Raw genomic sequence first — 14,280 nt, 5'->3', positions numbered from 1 at the left:
CCTTTCTCCCTTGATCATATTTCCACCGCCGCGCCTTTCCATTTCAATATAAAAGTGAAACTTCAAAATGTAAATTTTCATATTCCAAAGTATTTTATGTTCCAATATAAAAAACTTCAAGCTATTACAACTCATTCAAATCCCCTTCACATGCAAGTAATATTGGAAGTTTCACACTTGGACTGCTGTTCTTTTGTTCAACTCTCGTTGGTGAAAATATGAGGCTGTGTCCATAACCTGCTACATCTTTTTCCAATTTGTACAACTCTTCGCCCGCGCCAAAGTTGCCCAAGAGTTGATAATTTTCTTGGGAACCATCCATCGTAATACAAAAATCATCATTGCAAGCTGCGTTCTCCAGTTGAGTATTGTACAAAAAGTCCAAGACAGCTCTCATTTCCTTGTCAAATTCGTAGAATGGTCCCTTCTTCAGCTTTAGCTTGCCAAACTTTGATACTCCCTCTCCTAATTCTACCATAGCACCTCTATAGTTCTACACCGAGCACAGCTGTGTTAGTTCTTTTCTTTGAGCTTGTGATAAAAAGCTTTACCTGGTTGAGAAGATGGTAGAGTCCAACCGAAGATTGCAGCAAAGCATGAAGAAGAGTTCGCTGAGGTTCCTCTGCGTCATTCCAGAGCGCCTCAAATATGTCGTGGCACTTGTAATAATCCCTCTTGTTGAACATGTCCACGGCATCGCTGAAACTCTCCTCAAAAGCTTCACTTTCCTCCCATCTCCATCCCCTTGCAATCATCCTCTGGGTATGTTCTTGCCTTAAGGCCAATCGACAGCAAGCAACAGGAAAACGGCCGGAGAATTGCCTGCTGCATACAGGATTGCACCACCAGAACAAGGACCTCGATGACATGCCTGTTAAAACACTTTCCCCGAATCCTCAAACAAGAACCTCAGACTTGAGATATGGATATTCCTGAGACAGAACAAGGTCAGTTAACAGCTAAAAAAGACACTTAATTACCTCACCACATTTTGCAACGGCAATCACATACTGCAGACAAAGTGACCTTCAAAACCGTAAAGCCGGGATGGCTTACCATTGATTCATCTATCTCCTACTGTGCCAGTGTCCAGGTGACCTTGACCTCGAGTGCTTGTGTCTAAGTAAGGTTCCAACATAAAACTAAGAAGGAAAAGGCAAAAAACGTACCTCCGAGCTTCACGAGGAGAAGAAGTGGACCGTGAGAAGGAACGCGATGAATCTCTAAAACACGCACGCAAGATGTCAGTGTTTGCACGATGTCTAAAACCAACCTTTGAGAGTGTCTGGGCGACCGAGACCTGCTTCTCCGTCGCTTGTCACTCCTGACATGAACATTTGTCAGCTCCAAACACGGAACTTTAAATATCACACACACACACCTTCTCCGACTTGGGCTCCTACTTCTGGAGCGCCTGGGAGAGAAACTCCTGCTTCTGCTTCGACTTCGTGGAGTATGGCGCTCGTATCTCTTTCCCTTCAGATTATGTTCAGTTCGCCTGTCCTTTCTTGATTTCTTCTCCTTCAGCTTTGGGTCACCTTCATTCTCTTTGTTGCGTTCTGAATCCCTTGCCAGCAGCTGCTCACGACCAGTAGACTTTTCCTGTGTTTTGAGATGGTCCGCAACCACAGGGTTCTCACTATTTGGCACCTTAGCATGTTCTGTGTCTCTGCTGGTGGACTTCTTGTCGTTCTTTTCTGTCTGGTCGTCATCTGAATCGTAGCTTGCAAGGCCAAGGAAATTCCCCGCGCAGTTCGTATCTATCTCTGCTTCCTCACCATCGCCAGCAGCAACTACAACTCTGGCAGGAGCTGCACTGGGTGCCGGGATGTTGTCCGTCTCCCTCTTTTCCGAGGCTTCACAAAATCCATTTTTAAATCAGCACAAAACTAAAGTAACATAGAACTCGTACCGTGGGACTTCACCTCTTCCTCGTCAAATATTTCTTGTGCTATTTCATTGAAAAGCCCGTCCGTCACCTGTTTGAAATGGATGATGCAAAGTAAGGAAATGATAAATTAATTATACCTTCAAAAGAACGTCAGTTAGAACTCTCTTTATCTCTTGATTGATCACAGAAGTGGCAGCACTTTCAGCATCGTCCTGCAAGTCACGAGCAAGTCCACGTAAAACAGTGAGATGCCTTTTTTGCAGTACCTCATCATCTCCTTCTGTTTCACTTCCACCTGGCGAAACTGGCGTGCTGTCTATGCCAGGCCTCAGAACCTCCGAAGTATTTTTTCTCGTCACGTCCGTGACAGGGCCAAGTGATGGCGTCCTCACCTTTTTCTTCAGTTCCTCCCTCAGCCAAGAAGGAACGGGTGCCTGTATATTAAGAGATGAACAAGAGCGGTATTCCTTTTCCCTTGTTCACGCACCTTCTTTTGCTGCGCGGGATCAACGACTGGAACAGCTGGACTAGCTCCAAAAGCAAATGCTGGTCGATATGCCACGCCGTGGAGCCTCGGAAACGTTGGCTGTTGCTGAATGGGATGAAAAGTCTGGTCAATGAGAAACAAGCCTGAGAAGAAAAAAAAAAAGAGCGGGAACAGCGAAAAAAGACATACTTGAGAAGGTGGAAGCGGCATGGTCGGAGTAACGCTCCACACAACACCTGATGGACTTCCAGAGAAGCCATGTTGCGAGGGATCGACGCTAGAAAGACGGTGTAACACTTGCGCTGGACGTGGTTGCAGTTCTGGAGGCCGAGGCAAGAAGTGAGGGTGCGGAGAAAATGCTGCTACCGAAAAACACCGAGAGGAAAACGTTGAGTGTGAGTGATCGATCATGGCAGCCAAAGTTACCTCCGTTTGGCTGCTGCAAGCTTTCCGGAGGAGGATCCAGAGCTACAGCTTTCATACGTCCCTCAGCAGATTTTGCGCTCATCCAAGCCTTGGCTTTGGCGGCCCAATCCACAGCTGGAAGACAATGTGAGCCAAATCCCTCCCACAACCAAACGTCACCGCACACTACCTTGAGTCAATCCAGAGGAAGCCTACGAAAAAGGCGACACTCGTAAGACCAGAGAAGAGGATTTCTAATCTCTCATGCCACACAGAAGAAGCGAGAAACAATCTCTCGGATAAAATGGTGCCATAGCGTGGGATGGATAATGGAATGGAATCATCAAGCAAGCAGCAAACAATAGGGGTTACCTGATCTTGCTGTGCATAAAACTGACCATGTTGTTGCTGCTGGAGAGGACGATCCAATTGCGGCTGCCATGGCGGAGGCGGCGGCTGCTGTGGAGGCGGCAGCGGCGGCGGTGGCGGCGCATCGATCCATTGCTGCTCCATAGCCTCGTACTCTCCAGTTACAACCCTAAAATTAAAATAGTTTCTATTCCAAAGGCTCGTTACTTAAGTATCATTGCAAGCCAAAGCCTGTGGAGTTCGAAATTGCCAGCTTAAGCCGGTCAGCCAGCTTTTCTTGGGAGCTATACTCCGGGAGAAGTAAAATGTTAAAACACGTATGAGCCGTCGGGAGCCTGGTAAAAAGTAGAGTAAGTTAAGAAAGCGTAAGTAGGAAAGATGGAAACTTACCTCTCAGTATCATCTCCATTGCGTTGGATTATAAGTTTTAAGCTTCCCAGGCCTCCCACGGGTGCGCGATCGTTTCCGGTGGTAAAGAAGAGGAGCTGCTTCTTCTCCTCGACGCTCATCTCTTTCACCTAGGGTTTATAACTTAGAGATCTAGAGGAAAGAACGAAAGGCTTACCAGGTTCCAAAACCACTGAATGACATTGCTGTCCTTCGTGTAGCCTCCTTTGTACGTCGTTCCTCGTTCCAGTGCCTGGAGAAAACCATGGTTCAAGGCTTTAGTTTTAGTGTGAGTGAGTAATCGGTCTCACGGACATCGAAGTCGTAGTGACGTAAACCACAGATGAGCAGCTCTAGTTCTTCATACTGGAAAAGGCGTAAGGCCGGTCCACCGCAAACCTGGACGAGAAAGAGAGAAACGATCCAGCTCAGACACAAAGAAACATTCAATGCCAACCTGAAGGAAGCCCCGCTTAAAGGCAGAAAACTGGGTCGCGATTGATGTTTCAAGCAGGTAATTGACGTATAGATCAACATATCTGTAATGAGCAAGCGTATGAATTTGGTGATGCAAATTTGAAAGCTTACCTTTGTTTGTTCTCGCCTGTAACTTGCACGGACGAGCCGTTTGGTATGAGTTCATGTGTTTTGATCTCTCCAAAACAGTCATATGAAACCTTCCACCACAGTCACAAAGGCCGGGTTAAAAGCCTGCTTCAAAATACATAAACAGCTACCTCGAAATACAAGTCCATTGACTCGATCTCTTCCATGGACAAAAGGCTGTTAAGACTCCTGTAAACTTGAGGCTGCAAATCCCGTAGGTCCTGGAGCCGAGGATCGATCCCCAGAAGCTTTTTGTATACTACCTGTAAAATTTGGAGAACTTAAAGTCTCGAGTCTTAAACATCACACACTTACAAGTGGAAAGTGAACGTCCAGAATGACACCGTTGTAAATCGCCAGTCCCAAAATAATTCCAACCTACAGAACGATCTATAAAGCTACGGCAAAATGCAAGCTTTTGTACCAGCTGAAATTCAAGATCTGTCTCCATAGAATTGGAGTTGAACCAAAAGTATCGTGACTCCTCGCTGTATGTAAACATCCCTGTCCATAAAAGTTACGGCCTTCATTCCAAGGATAACAACCTCACCATAGCCAACATTGAAGAGATCGCGAACCAGAAGCTGGAAAAACTCCTTTGTGACACCTCCTTGGTCCACGCCTGATTCTCCCTCAAATATAACCTGTACTCTTTGTCAGTAAGAAACGATGGTTACGAGAAATGTCTTCTGACCATGAGTGGCTTTTTCAGCTCGTAATGATGTAAAGACAGCTGATGCAAACTGTCTTGTACAAGAGAGGTTCTTCTCACCTGTAGAATTTTCAGTAAGAAAAAGTACTGACAACGTGGAAGCTATCCATCTTACCTGAAGAACCAAGAAGGGACTAGCCGATGCATTCCCAAGCATATGCTCAATCATGGATGCCTGCACAATATGTTGCTTTTGAATATTCGCTTCAACCTGCGAAAGAACGTGAACACAATCCAGAAAAGTAGTTTTGCGCTTACTTGTAATATTCGGCTCTTGGCTTCCGCAGAAAGAATAAAAGGCACCTGTAAGTAAGAAAGGAAGATGTGCTGTCAATTAAGATTTACGTACACTACCTGACAGTAGCAGATCAATGGTTGCATTTTATATTGAACATGTAACCATTTCAAATATTCTGCCTACATTTAGTAGAATGGTTAAAGCTCGCATATAGAGCACAATACTGCCACCCAAAGGATTTTTCTTGTGCGGCATTCAATGCCCAAAGAGTTACCTGAAGGTCAGCGTCCTGGCTAACAGCAGAGTTATAAAATTCACTTAAATGTACAAGTTTCTCCTTTTCGTTCACAGTATGAAGTATCGACAAAACCTGGAATTTCCATATCAGAAACACTAAACAAATAATAATAATTACTGGAAACCTTCAAAGCTGCAGAGATATCAACAGGAACGGGACCTCTTCCGTTTAACAAATCGTTTCTGGTTTTAACAAAAAAAAAAGCATTCAAAAGAAGAAGCAAAAACTATTTGAAAGCACCTATTTACAATGAAGTTTTGAACTCCTCGGACAAATCGACCACCAAAAACTTCTTTCGGATATCCTTTTAAGTATTCCTCCATTATCTGAAGCAAAGGACATTAAAAAAAACTTCCGACATAGAAAAAGAAAGACGTACCCGTTCTCCGGACGAGGATACCTGAGTAAACAAAGTAAAAAGCTTTACAGATATAATATCGCCAAGTCTGTAATGCGGGACACATTTAGCAGGAAAATTATGAACTTAAGTTACAGGACCCTTTCTCTCCTACGAGGGGACATTGTAGAATGATCAGCAAAGCCTGTTAGTTGGCAGAGTTAGTTCTATTAAATTGAGATGAAAGTAGCGTACCCGCAGCCACCTGGATTCCGCCGCATTATCGATGTGCTTTTCGATGGAATCAAGTAATCGAATAATAGAGGCCCCGAGTCTTTGAACAACCTGCAATCCGTAAAAGAAAACATTAGCACATACTTGACAGAAAGATGCATTTACATCCGGGTCGTAGAGTTCCAATATTTTGTGATAAACATTTTGTATGTAGCTAATGTTAAGTTCAGTTTCCGGTGCTTTTAAATAAAGAACAAGAATTTAATGAGTAAGAATGAACTACAAAGCATAAGACATTACCATCAGGAGAAAACGAATCATCTTCTCTCGTTCCACACCAGCATGCCGAGTGGGACTTGAAAGACATGATTAAGAACTTGGGCGAGGAAAATACACTTTCCAAACTATGCAGCAATGCGGCTTTGTTTCTTGTTTCCTGTTTCAAACGCAAAAAAATTGAAGGCCCAAGTAGAAGAAAAGCTCACTTGAAACAAAATATGGAGGCAAGGAAGTTTTAACGCCCGCAATCCTGCTCCGTGTTTATCAAGTTTATGCATCTTCTTTTCATCTCCTTGTAGGCTGTGAAACAAAACGTAACGTTTGTAGTTGAAAGCACTTGAAGCTTACTCAATCAGTGTCGACAATTGCTTTTCATCGCAGTCAAACGCTACAAGCGTATGTTCTCCCCCTGCCACCACATAAACCACTTGCTTGGAACTTATTTGCGACAAGTTTAGCAACAATGGTGTGAGCTGCACGATCGAACTGAAAAGGAAATATGGTTCAAATGGCCACAGGCATTGCTGAGTTCTTTTAGTTACCTCCCTCCAGGTAAAACTTGTCCTTGCTCATTGTCACCCCACGCATAAACGCCACCTCCTGATGTTAAGGCTACAGCATGACGAGCTCCCGCACTTGCCTGGACAATATTGTCATTTTCAAGCGAGCAAACCAGCTTTGGAACAAGGATGTTATCTTGAGTGCCATGGCCTGTCTGACCCCAGTGACCATGCCCCCACTGCAGCAAGCAAACTCGTAAGCTCATCCTAGTTCATGTATGCAAAAAACTAAAACTCACTGAAAAAAGCTGCCCATCTGAATCAATGGCCATGGTATAGTCCGCACCACAGACAACCTGAGTAAGCAGACGATCACTGAGAGCCGTGACAGGCACCGGCTGCAAATGGTTTTCAACGCTTCCACAGCCAAGCTGCCCATACTTTCCTCGTCCCCAACTAAAGAGCTGCAAACTTATCAATTACAAACTTTTTGCCTTCGATGAAGTTCGAGAGTAGAACATACCTGACCCTCAACTGTCAAAGCGCAGCTGTGATTGTCACCGCAGGCAATCTCCAATGCACAGATCCACGGGATTCTAGTTTTCTGTATAGATAACACAGACAAATACCTGGACGATTCCCAAGCCCCAAAGGCTGTCAACAATCACCGGCGAGCTGCAGCTTTCCGTGGTTCCGTGACCGAGAGCACCAAAAGTGCCTTGTCCGAATGAGTAAACGTCCCCGCTGCCTGGAACCATGCACAGAGGTATGAATCTCATCAACCTTGAGCGATTTACCTGTGAGAGCGAGTGTATGGCTAGAACCACAAGCAACACGGACGAACAGGAGTTCGCGAGAACCGCGAAGGAAGCGAGGCAGCGGGCTGGTAAAAACTCCAGCCGCATCCTTGAGACCGAGCTGGCCAAACTCGCCACATCCCCAGGAAACTAGCGAGCCAGTGTCTGAAACTCAAAGTTTAAGCTAGAAGGAACACGAGGGGAAAGAAAAAGATACCAGTCACAGCGACGGTGTGACCCTGGCCCGTCGCAACGTGAGAAACAAGTGAAGTATCTAGCATTGAAACTCTCACGGGAGAGAATTCACACCCGGAAGATTTCGTTCCAAGCTGTCCGGAATCGTTCGAGCCAGTTGTGTAGAGTTCCCCTTCGTCTAGAAACAAAGTTTTTAGTGGAAACAATCGCGAGAAAGGAAGGAAGGATCGCTCGAATCACTCACTCTCACCTGTTAGAAATGCCGTATGATAATCACTGGCGGCAATGTGTACCACGTCCTTGTGAGCGAGGCTGCTGATCCAAACGAAAGTGCTGCACTGGCGAGGGAGCTCGCCCACACCAAGCTGACCAAAATCGCCCCTCCCCCATGCGTACACTACATGGATTCCATCACTGTCACTAAGATCATCGAAAATTTTTACGCGCGCCATACCTTGCTCCATAGCCCTAGTCCTAAAATTGGAGAAACAAAATATTAGGGTTTATAAGGACATGGACTGGGGGGAGTGTGTGTCCAAGGCAGTGCTGGAGCGCTACAAGTGCTTGCCAAAGAAAGGGAAGCCACAGGGCGGTGAATACACAGTTCTCGGAGCATTCTTAGTCTCCGATTGCGATTCGTCAATAGGTATAGATTAGATGGTTTACACGATTGTTCCAACGATTCGATTCAGCTTCTTTGCGAGTGATTGCATTGGGAACTGGGACCAAATGCCTGGGAGGCTCTCAACGCAGCCTTGCTGGCGACACAATCAACGATTGCCATGCCGAAGTGATCGCTAGGAGAACACTGCTCAAGTAAGTTATCCCGTTGTTCTTCATATATATTATCACGCGCAATGCAGGCTTTTATACACGGACATCGGGTCTTTTGTAGATGAGGGGCAAGATTCTCGTTCCAAGTTTTTCAAGAGGGATGATAATGGCAGACTGCGTATGCGTCCAGAGATTCGACTCCATCTCTACATCAGCCAGTCACCTTGTAAGTCTTACTATCTCTTTGATCATCCACTATCTCTTTGATCATCTGGTTCTTCCACTCTATCTCTTTGATCATCCGGTTCTTCCATTCTATTTCTTTGATCATCTGGTTCTTCCATACTATAGATCTTTGATCATCCGGTTCTTTCTACTTGATAGGTGGAGACGCATGCATCTTAGGAGTTGATCCTGGCGCCGGAGAAGACGATCACAGTGAATTTTGCTGCACGACGGGGGCAAAGCTGGTGTCTACACAAGTTCACTCGGAACAAAGCCTGCAGACAACGGGCATGCTTAGGCGAAAGCCTGGCCGGGGAGATGCCACTTTTTCTATGAGTTGTAGCGACAAGATCGCAAGATGGAATGTTTTGGGAGTTCAAGGTGAGTCTGGATTTCCTCCATCCCTATGGCTCCTGGATCAAACACTGTTTGTAGGAGCTCTCTTGTCCTTGTTCCTCAACGAACCAGTATACATCTCGACGATTACTGTTGCTAGGAGCACGAAAGCATCGCCACTGGTTTCCGACCTGGCGTGCATAGAGGCCCTGCAAAGAGCTACTTTCGGCCGGCTGTGCTCAGTGGCACGGAATCTAGAAGCTCCTTACAGACTCAACCAGGTAAGACTTTGTGAAATGCTTTTGTAATCCTCGTATGCAGCCAGTGATTTGGCTGGCACCAACACCTCCGGAGGATTACATGCTCTATCCAAGTGGATTGGCCTGCGGGTTTGGCTTTCACTCCGAGGCAGCATATGTGATGCTATCGTTCCCTGTTTAGATATTCAATCAGCTGGGACTCGTCCGGCTCCCACGAGGTTGTCATTGGAACAACGGGAAGGAAGCAAGGTGCTGCGGGCAAAGGAGCGTTGTTACCAGCTACAGAATCAAAGCTCAACAGGTTAGACAAAGAAGAAGATCACTCCATACTGAAAAACTTTCGTTTTCTTTCCTCAGGAAGTCATTGGGGAGATCATTTAGACACCTGTTGACGCATTTCTTCCCTGGCTTGGCTTGCAGCAACTACTTGGAGTGCAAAGTAAAGCATCCTAGTCTTCTGACTCACAGCTTCTTAACTTTCTCTTTTTCTTTTTTCTTTTCTTGCAGAAGTTAGCACTAACATATTTGGAAGCCAAAGAGATTCTCCTTCATCTAAATTCACCTTTTGCTGGGTGGCTGTCGAACACCTTAGAAAAGTAATACCAAAACGACCACCTTTGTTTTAGCTTTGTGACAGTTTTAGTTAGATGAATTTAGACAAAATGCCTTCATCAGCCTTGTAGATATCTTTCCATCAAGCTTGAAAACCTCTACGTCTAAGACTATTAGATCGCTGCTGAAAGGCACGCTGAGCTTATAAATCACCACGGCCTTGGCTTCCAAGCAACCCTCGACGGTTGGATCACTGTCACAACTTTGGAATTCTTCGAAATTGCCCAGATGTTCTTCTAGCAACTCACAACACGGAACAAAATCTTGTCATCGCTGGAAGAAGCGTTCGTCAGCTGGAGCGTTCTTGGCACGTTCGTATCTTCGCAACAACGATTCGGCCTTGTCGGCTTTGTAGATCCGGTTGGAGTGCACAAAGCAGCGGCGCCCTTGCAATCCAGGGATGTCTGCCACTTCCCAGGAATGATCTTGTGTGGAGTTGCTCCTACACCATCACTCAAGCTCACAACCATCTTGTTGCGATCGACAACGAGGGCCATGGGAACAGCTATGGCCTCCAGTGATGGTGACGATGGGAGAGGATCCCAGATCCTCCATTGGATTGTATACCTCGACGTTTGGTTCCTCACCCTTATGGTTGCCACCCCTGACGTAGAGCTGACCCTCCAGGACACAGCATTGGTGCCATGGTGCTCCATCGAATACTGTCACTGATTTCCCAAATGCCCCAAAAAGGTACTGCCTTGCCATGTGTCCGGTGGAGGAAGAATCATCCACGCTTTCTTGGTGCTACTGCGATTTAATGCAACGATTGAAAACTCTGAAGTTCAATTATGATTCTGGGGCTTGAACTTGCTGTGGCAGTGTTTCTCACTCACAGCACAGATTTGTTGTCGTTTTGAAAGTAAGAACGTAAATGCTTCCAAAGAATATTCTCCCACTTGGAGAAAGTCTCAGCTTATTTTGCCCTTTTTCATTTTTCTTTGGACAAAGATTAGATTTATACATATTTCTTCTTTCTCCTTTTCTTTTTCTACACAGTAACTCTGAACCACTCACATATAGCATATGTGAGTGGTAGTATATTATTATAAAATATCCAGAATTGTTCATTTTTCATTTGAAAATCCATGGTGGACCTAGCCACATAGATAAGTATTCAGGATTAACATGGACCCAAGCCCATATTAAATTAGATTACAAGGTTAATATGGACCCATGCTTAGATTTCTTCTTTTTTCAAAAAGACATTATCAATAAGTGGTTCCAATTTCCATTAAAATTTTTGGTTTGATAACAAAGTAACATTTTTGAAAATGATTTATAAACAACCAAAGAAAATGACTTAATAAATAATCCATTAGAAATAAAATATATATAAAACAATGCCCATGAACAAAAGTGTACTCTTCTTTTCAAGTGATGAAAGGTTTTCGGATATATAAAATTTATATTTAATATCGACTCTGCATTATAAATTAAGATTGACATTTGATGGTCCAAGCCACAATTTTCCCCACTCTCTAAAAACACCCCTTGGGATTGTCTTAATATGGAAAGTTATACAACTCCATATATTTTAAGATCTTTAACCAATTGAAAAAAAATTATGTAATTTAACTCTAATAAACCATTTTTCAAAATTTTCTCTTTAGTCTTAATAGTTCTAATGGAGATTGAAACTATTGGGTATTCAAGATTAATATAGACTTATGCCCATATTAAATCATGAGATTAACATGAACCCATATCAGATTTTTTCTTCTTCTTTAAAAGACATTATTGATGGGTGCATCCAATCTTCATTGGAACTATTGATTTAATAGAAAATCGATATTCTTAAAAATGATTATCATAGTGCTATTGATGGGTGGCTCCAATCACCATTGGAACTATTGATTTGATGATAATAAATTAATATTCTTGAAAACAATTGTGACAATAAACAATAAAATATAAAATTTTGAGTTTAAACTTCCTGGGAAATCATTTAGCTTAGACATTTTCCATGAACAGCCTAGGTATCTAAGTTAAAAGACATTTAGCTTTATATATTTTAACATCCTTGAAAAAAAGAATTCAAATATTTTAATCATAATAGATTATTTCTCAAGCCTTTCTCTTTAGTTGTTTATACAAGATTAATAATTGTTGTAAGAAATATTGAATCTAAGTGAAAATGTATAAAATCTTTAATATTATCATGAAGGCTTCTTTAAGAGTTGTATCATCCCACAAAATATTGATGGCAACCATTTGGAACATAAATAAATGTAAATTTAAAGTTTTAACATAATTATTGCAAATTATTAATAATAGTATATTCCAAATCAATATTGTTAAAAATGCTACTGAAGTGCTAGATAAAAAGATATAAAGGATCACTCTTTTTAAAAAGAGTAAAGAGAGATATATGTAACACCAAAATCCCTAAGTCCCAAAATGGAGCTAAATGTGTGTCATATGACAGTGGTTGAAGCAGAAGTTTAATTAGTGTAATATGTTTAAACCAAAAGCTCAAAAAAAGAATTATTAACTCATGGAAGTATTAAAACTGAGTTTGATACCAAATCCAAGACTAAATCCCTAAATCCAAGTCCTAAACTAAGTCCAAATCTAAGGGTAAAAGACCAAAACAATCATCTTCCAAAATTTAATAAGTTCCTATAGGATAATAAATGGTTAGGAAAGGCTAATGTGATCAAAGAAGGTTATACCCATATATTAGGTAATGATATAAACACTGTGGAGTTCAAATATATTAATGGACAAATGGGGTGATATAGTGAAGTATTTAAAAGTTAGTTCTAGCTCTTCCGGAAGATCAAATAATTAATGCTCCCAATTCAAAAGATATCTTGTATAACCTTGTGTAAGTGATTAATTTTTCCATTCTACTTTAGTCATTTAACCGCACCTCTGACCACTTGGAAGAATCTCATTCACAACCTCCCAAGTCCTAAATGGGACTTATGGAGGTTGTGAATGAGATTCTTCCAAGTGGTCAGAATCTCATTCACAACCTCCATAAGTCCCATTTAGGACTTGGGGCTTGTTAGCCCCGAGAATGGCATCTATACCACTCAACTTTTGCACTTGGTCCAAATGCTCCACGTGTCTGATCCCATGACCAACACCCCAAGGTACCATTGACATATGAGCCTGTTACGTTAAGCCACGCTCATTCACCTTAGTCACATCGGTGGTCTAACATCATTTGCATTGCAATCCTGTCTCTCCAAGACTGGGCCATTTGTCCATGAGTAGTCATCCCAGATCCACTCCTTAGCATCTTTAGGATGCCCACAAACATGGGGAATAACCTTCCCCAATATCTCCGTTCCGGTCCCCACCAAGTCCCTTTCTGTCCTTGGGATTCAGACTCGAGCTCAAACTCCATCTCGGACTCCATCTTAGACTCCATTTCAGATTCCATCTTGGGTCCATCTCGAATTCCATCTCGGACTCCATCTCGGACTCCATCTCAGACTCTATCTTGGGTCCATCTCGAACTCTATCTCAAACTCCATCTCGGACTCCATCTCGGACTCCATCTCAGGTCCCTCTCAGGTCCATCTCAGACTCCATCTCGGGTCCTCCTTCTCGAGTCGCTTTTCTAGAGACTCACTTATTGTTGCTCCGTGCTTATTCTTTGAGCACTTCATTGGAAGTTCCACTCCTGCTCTCGACCTTTTAAGTCAAAGTTTTTAATCCAAATGTGTTACGCTTATTTGGCTTTCACTTCGGCCACTACCGCGTGGCACCCTTCCAGCTCCACTTTGAGGACTAGGGATTTTGTGTCTCACACCTTGCTCTAGCCATAGGGTTAAGGCACCCTAGTGGTGAAAGGTGGGGAAAGTACTTATAATGTTTATATTGGGTTGTAATGTTTTAAAATGTCATTTTAAAATCCTTAATTATAAAAAGAAAGAGGAACAATCCTTTTGTTTAATAATCAAAGGTATAGTCACATGGTAAAGAAGTTTCAAAAGTTAATGAAATTTAGTAGATAGGTTTTTAGGCCCTAACCTAATGATGGTTTTAGCAAGAATTAATGTATACAAAAGAGAGACTTGAATAAAAACAAAGATAGTAAAGGATGGTATTTCTTTATGTTTTGGGGCATCTTAAAGATGCTAAGATGTAGTCATAAAATTACCACTCATGGATAGATTATTTAATTTTGGAAAAACAAAACCATGGTATATATGGTTTTAGACTATCAATAAAGATAAATATAGTTTTAGTGCAGGAGTTTTTATATATATTTTTTAATATCCTAGAATTACTATGTTTGTATCATGTGCTTTCATTTTTGCAAGGTTTTATTTGCTAAAGCAATTCACTCAAACTTTTGCATCTAATGCCAATGATAATAAT

The 14,280-nt window shown here is 42.6% G+C and overlaps 4 protein-coding genes across 9 annotated transcripts; 1 reads left to right on the top strand and 3 right to left on the bottom strand.

Annotated features, from left to right (window-relative positions):
* Nucleotides 1-58: 58 nt before the first annotated feature.
* On the bottom strand, nt 59-1,063 carry LOC9662740. Its single transcript, XM_002986993.2, has 3 exons — nt 981-1,063; nt 552-932; nt 59-493 (listed from the first exon to the last, which is right to left on the bottom strand). The coding sequence occupies exons 2-3, from the start codon at nt 867-869 to the stop codon at nt 125-127; spliced, it is 687 nt and encodes a 228-aa protein (XP_002987039.2). The 5' UTR covers nt 870-932; nt 981-1,063; the 3' UTR covers nt 59-124.
* Nucleotides 981-3,306, bottom strand: LOC112341164 (arginine/serine-rich protein PNISR-like). 6 transcript variants are annotated; one of them, XM_024660829.1, is made up of 13 exons: nt 3,156-3,306; nt 2,974-2,995; nt 2,805-2,918; nt 2,568-2,737; nt 2,379-2,501; nt 2,158-2,325; nt 2,029-2,103; nt 1,913-1,979; nt 1,382-1,856; nt 1,274-1,324; nt 1,170-1,223; nt 1,057-1,119; nt 985-1,010 (listed from the first exon to the last, which is right to left on the bottom strand). In XM_024660829.1, exons 1-12 carry the CDS (start codon nt 3,294-3,296, stop codon nt 1,068-1,070), a joined length of 1,512 nt encoding a protein of 503 aa, XP_024516597.1. In that variant the 5' UTR covers nt 3,297-3,306; the 3' UTR covers nt 985-1,010; nt 1,057-1,067. The 6 variants fall into 6 exon arrangements, with proteins under 6 accessions (XP_024516596.1, XP_024516591.1, XP_024516593.1 ...); XM_024660828.1 differs by having other exon boundaries at nt 981-1,119; XM_024660824.1 differs by having other exon boundaries at nt 1,170-1,324.
* Nucleotides 3,307-3,313: 7 nt separating this feature from the next.
* On the bottom strand, nt 3,314-8,278 carry LOC9662739 (probable E3 ubiquitin-protein ligase HERC4). Its single transcript, XM_002986992.2, has 32 exons — nt 8,190-8,278; nt 7,986-8,132; nt 7,758-7,913; nt 7,541-7,705; nt 7,373-7,491; nt 7,267-7,314; nt 7,043-7,207; nt 6,786-6,982; nt 6,592-6,729; nt 6,450-6,543; nt 6,265-6,400; nt 6,130-6,203; nt 5,986-6,075; nt 5,892-5,935; nt 5,773-5,839; nt 5,634-5,719; nt 5,518-5,575; nt 5,370-5,465; nt 5,212-5,274; nt 5,116-5,160; nt 4,973-5,068; nt 4,840-4,917; nt 4,696-4,789; nt 4,570-4,649; nt 4,461-4,523; nt 4,277-4,408; nt 4,128-4,216; nt 3,997-4,078; nt 3,855-3,938; nt 3,718-3,792; nt 3,543-3,670; nt 3,314-3,487 (listed from the first exon to the last, which is right to left on the bottom strand). Exons 1-32 carry the CDS (start codon nt 8,197-8,199, stop codon nt 3,367-3,369), a joined length of 3,120 nt encoding a protein of 1,039 aa, XP_002987038.2. The 5' UTR covers nt 8,200-8,278; the 3' UTR covers nt 3,314-3,366.
* Nucleotides 8,218-9,955, top strand: LOC9662738 (tRNA-specific adenosine deaminase 1). Its single transcript, XM_024660822.1, has 8 exons — nt 8,218-8,381; nt 8,428-8,551; nt 8,599-8,735; nt 8,894-9,115; nt 9,170-9,351; nt 9,512-9,631; nt 9,688-9,769; nt 9,838-9,955. Exons 1-7 carry the CDS (start codon nt 8,249-8,251, stop codon nt 9,709-9,711), a joined length of 942 nt encoding a protein of 313 aa, XP_024516590.1. The 5' UTR covers nt 8,218-8,248; the 3' UTR covers nt 9,712-9,769; nt 9,838-9,955.
* Nucleotides 9,956-14,280: the final 4,325 nt, after the last annotated feature.

The sequence above is a fragment of the Selaginella moellendorffii genome, unplaced genomic scaffold (genome assembly GCF_000143415.4).
Source record: "Selaginella moellendorffii unplaced genomic scaffold, v1.0 SELMOscaffold_78, whole genome shotgun sequence".
Lineage (NCBI taxonomy): Eukaryota > Viridiplantae > Streptophyta > Lycopodiopsida > Selaginellales > Selaginellaceae > Selaginella > Selaginella moellendorffii.
This window is presented reverse-complemented; position numbering and strand designations above follow the sequence as displayed.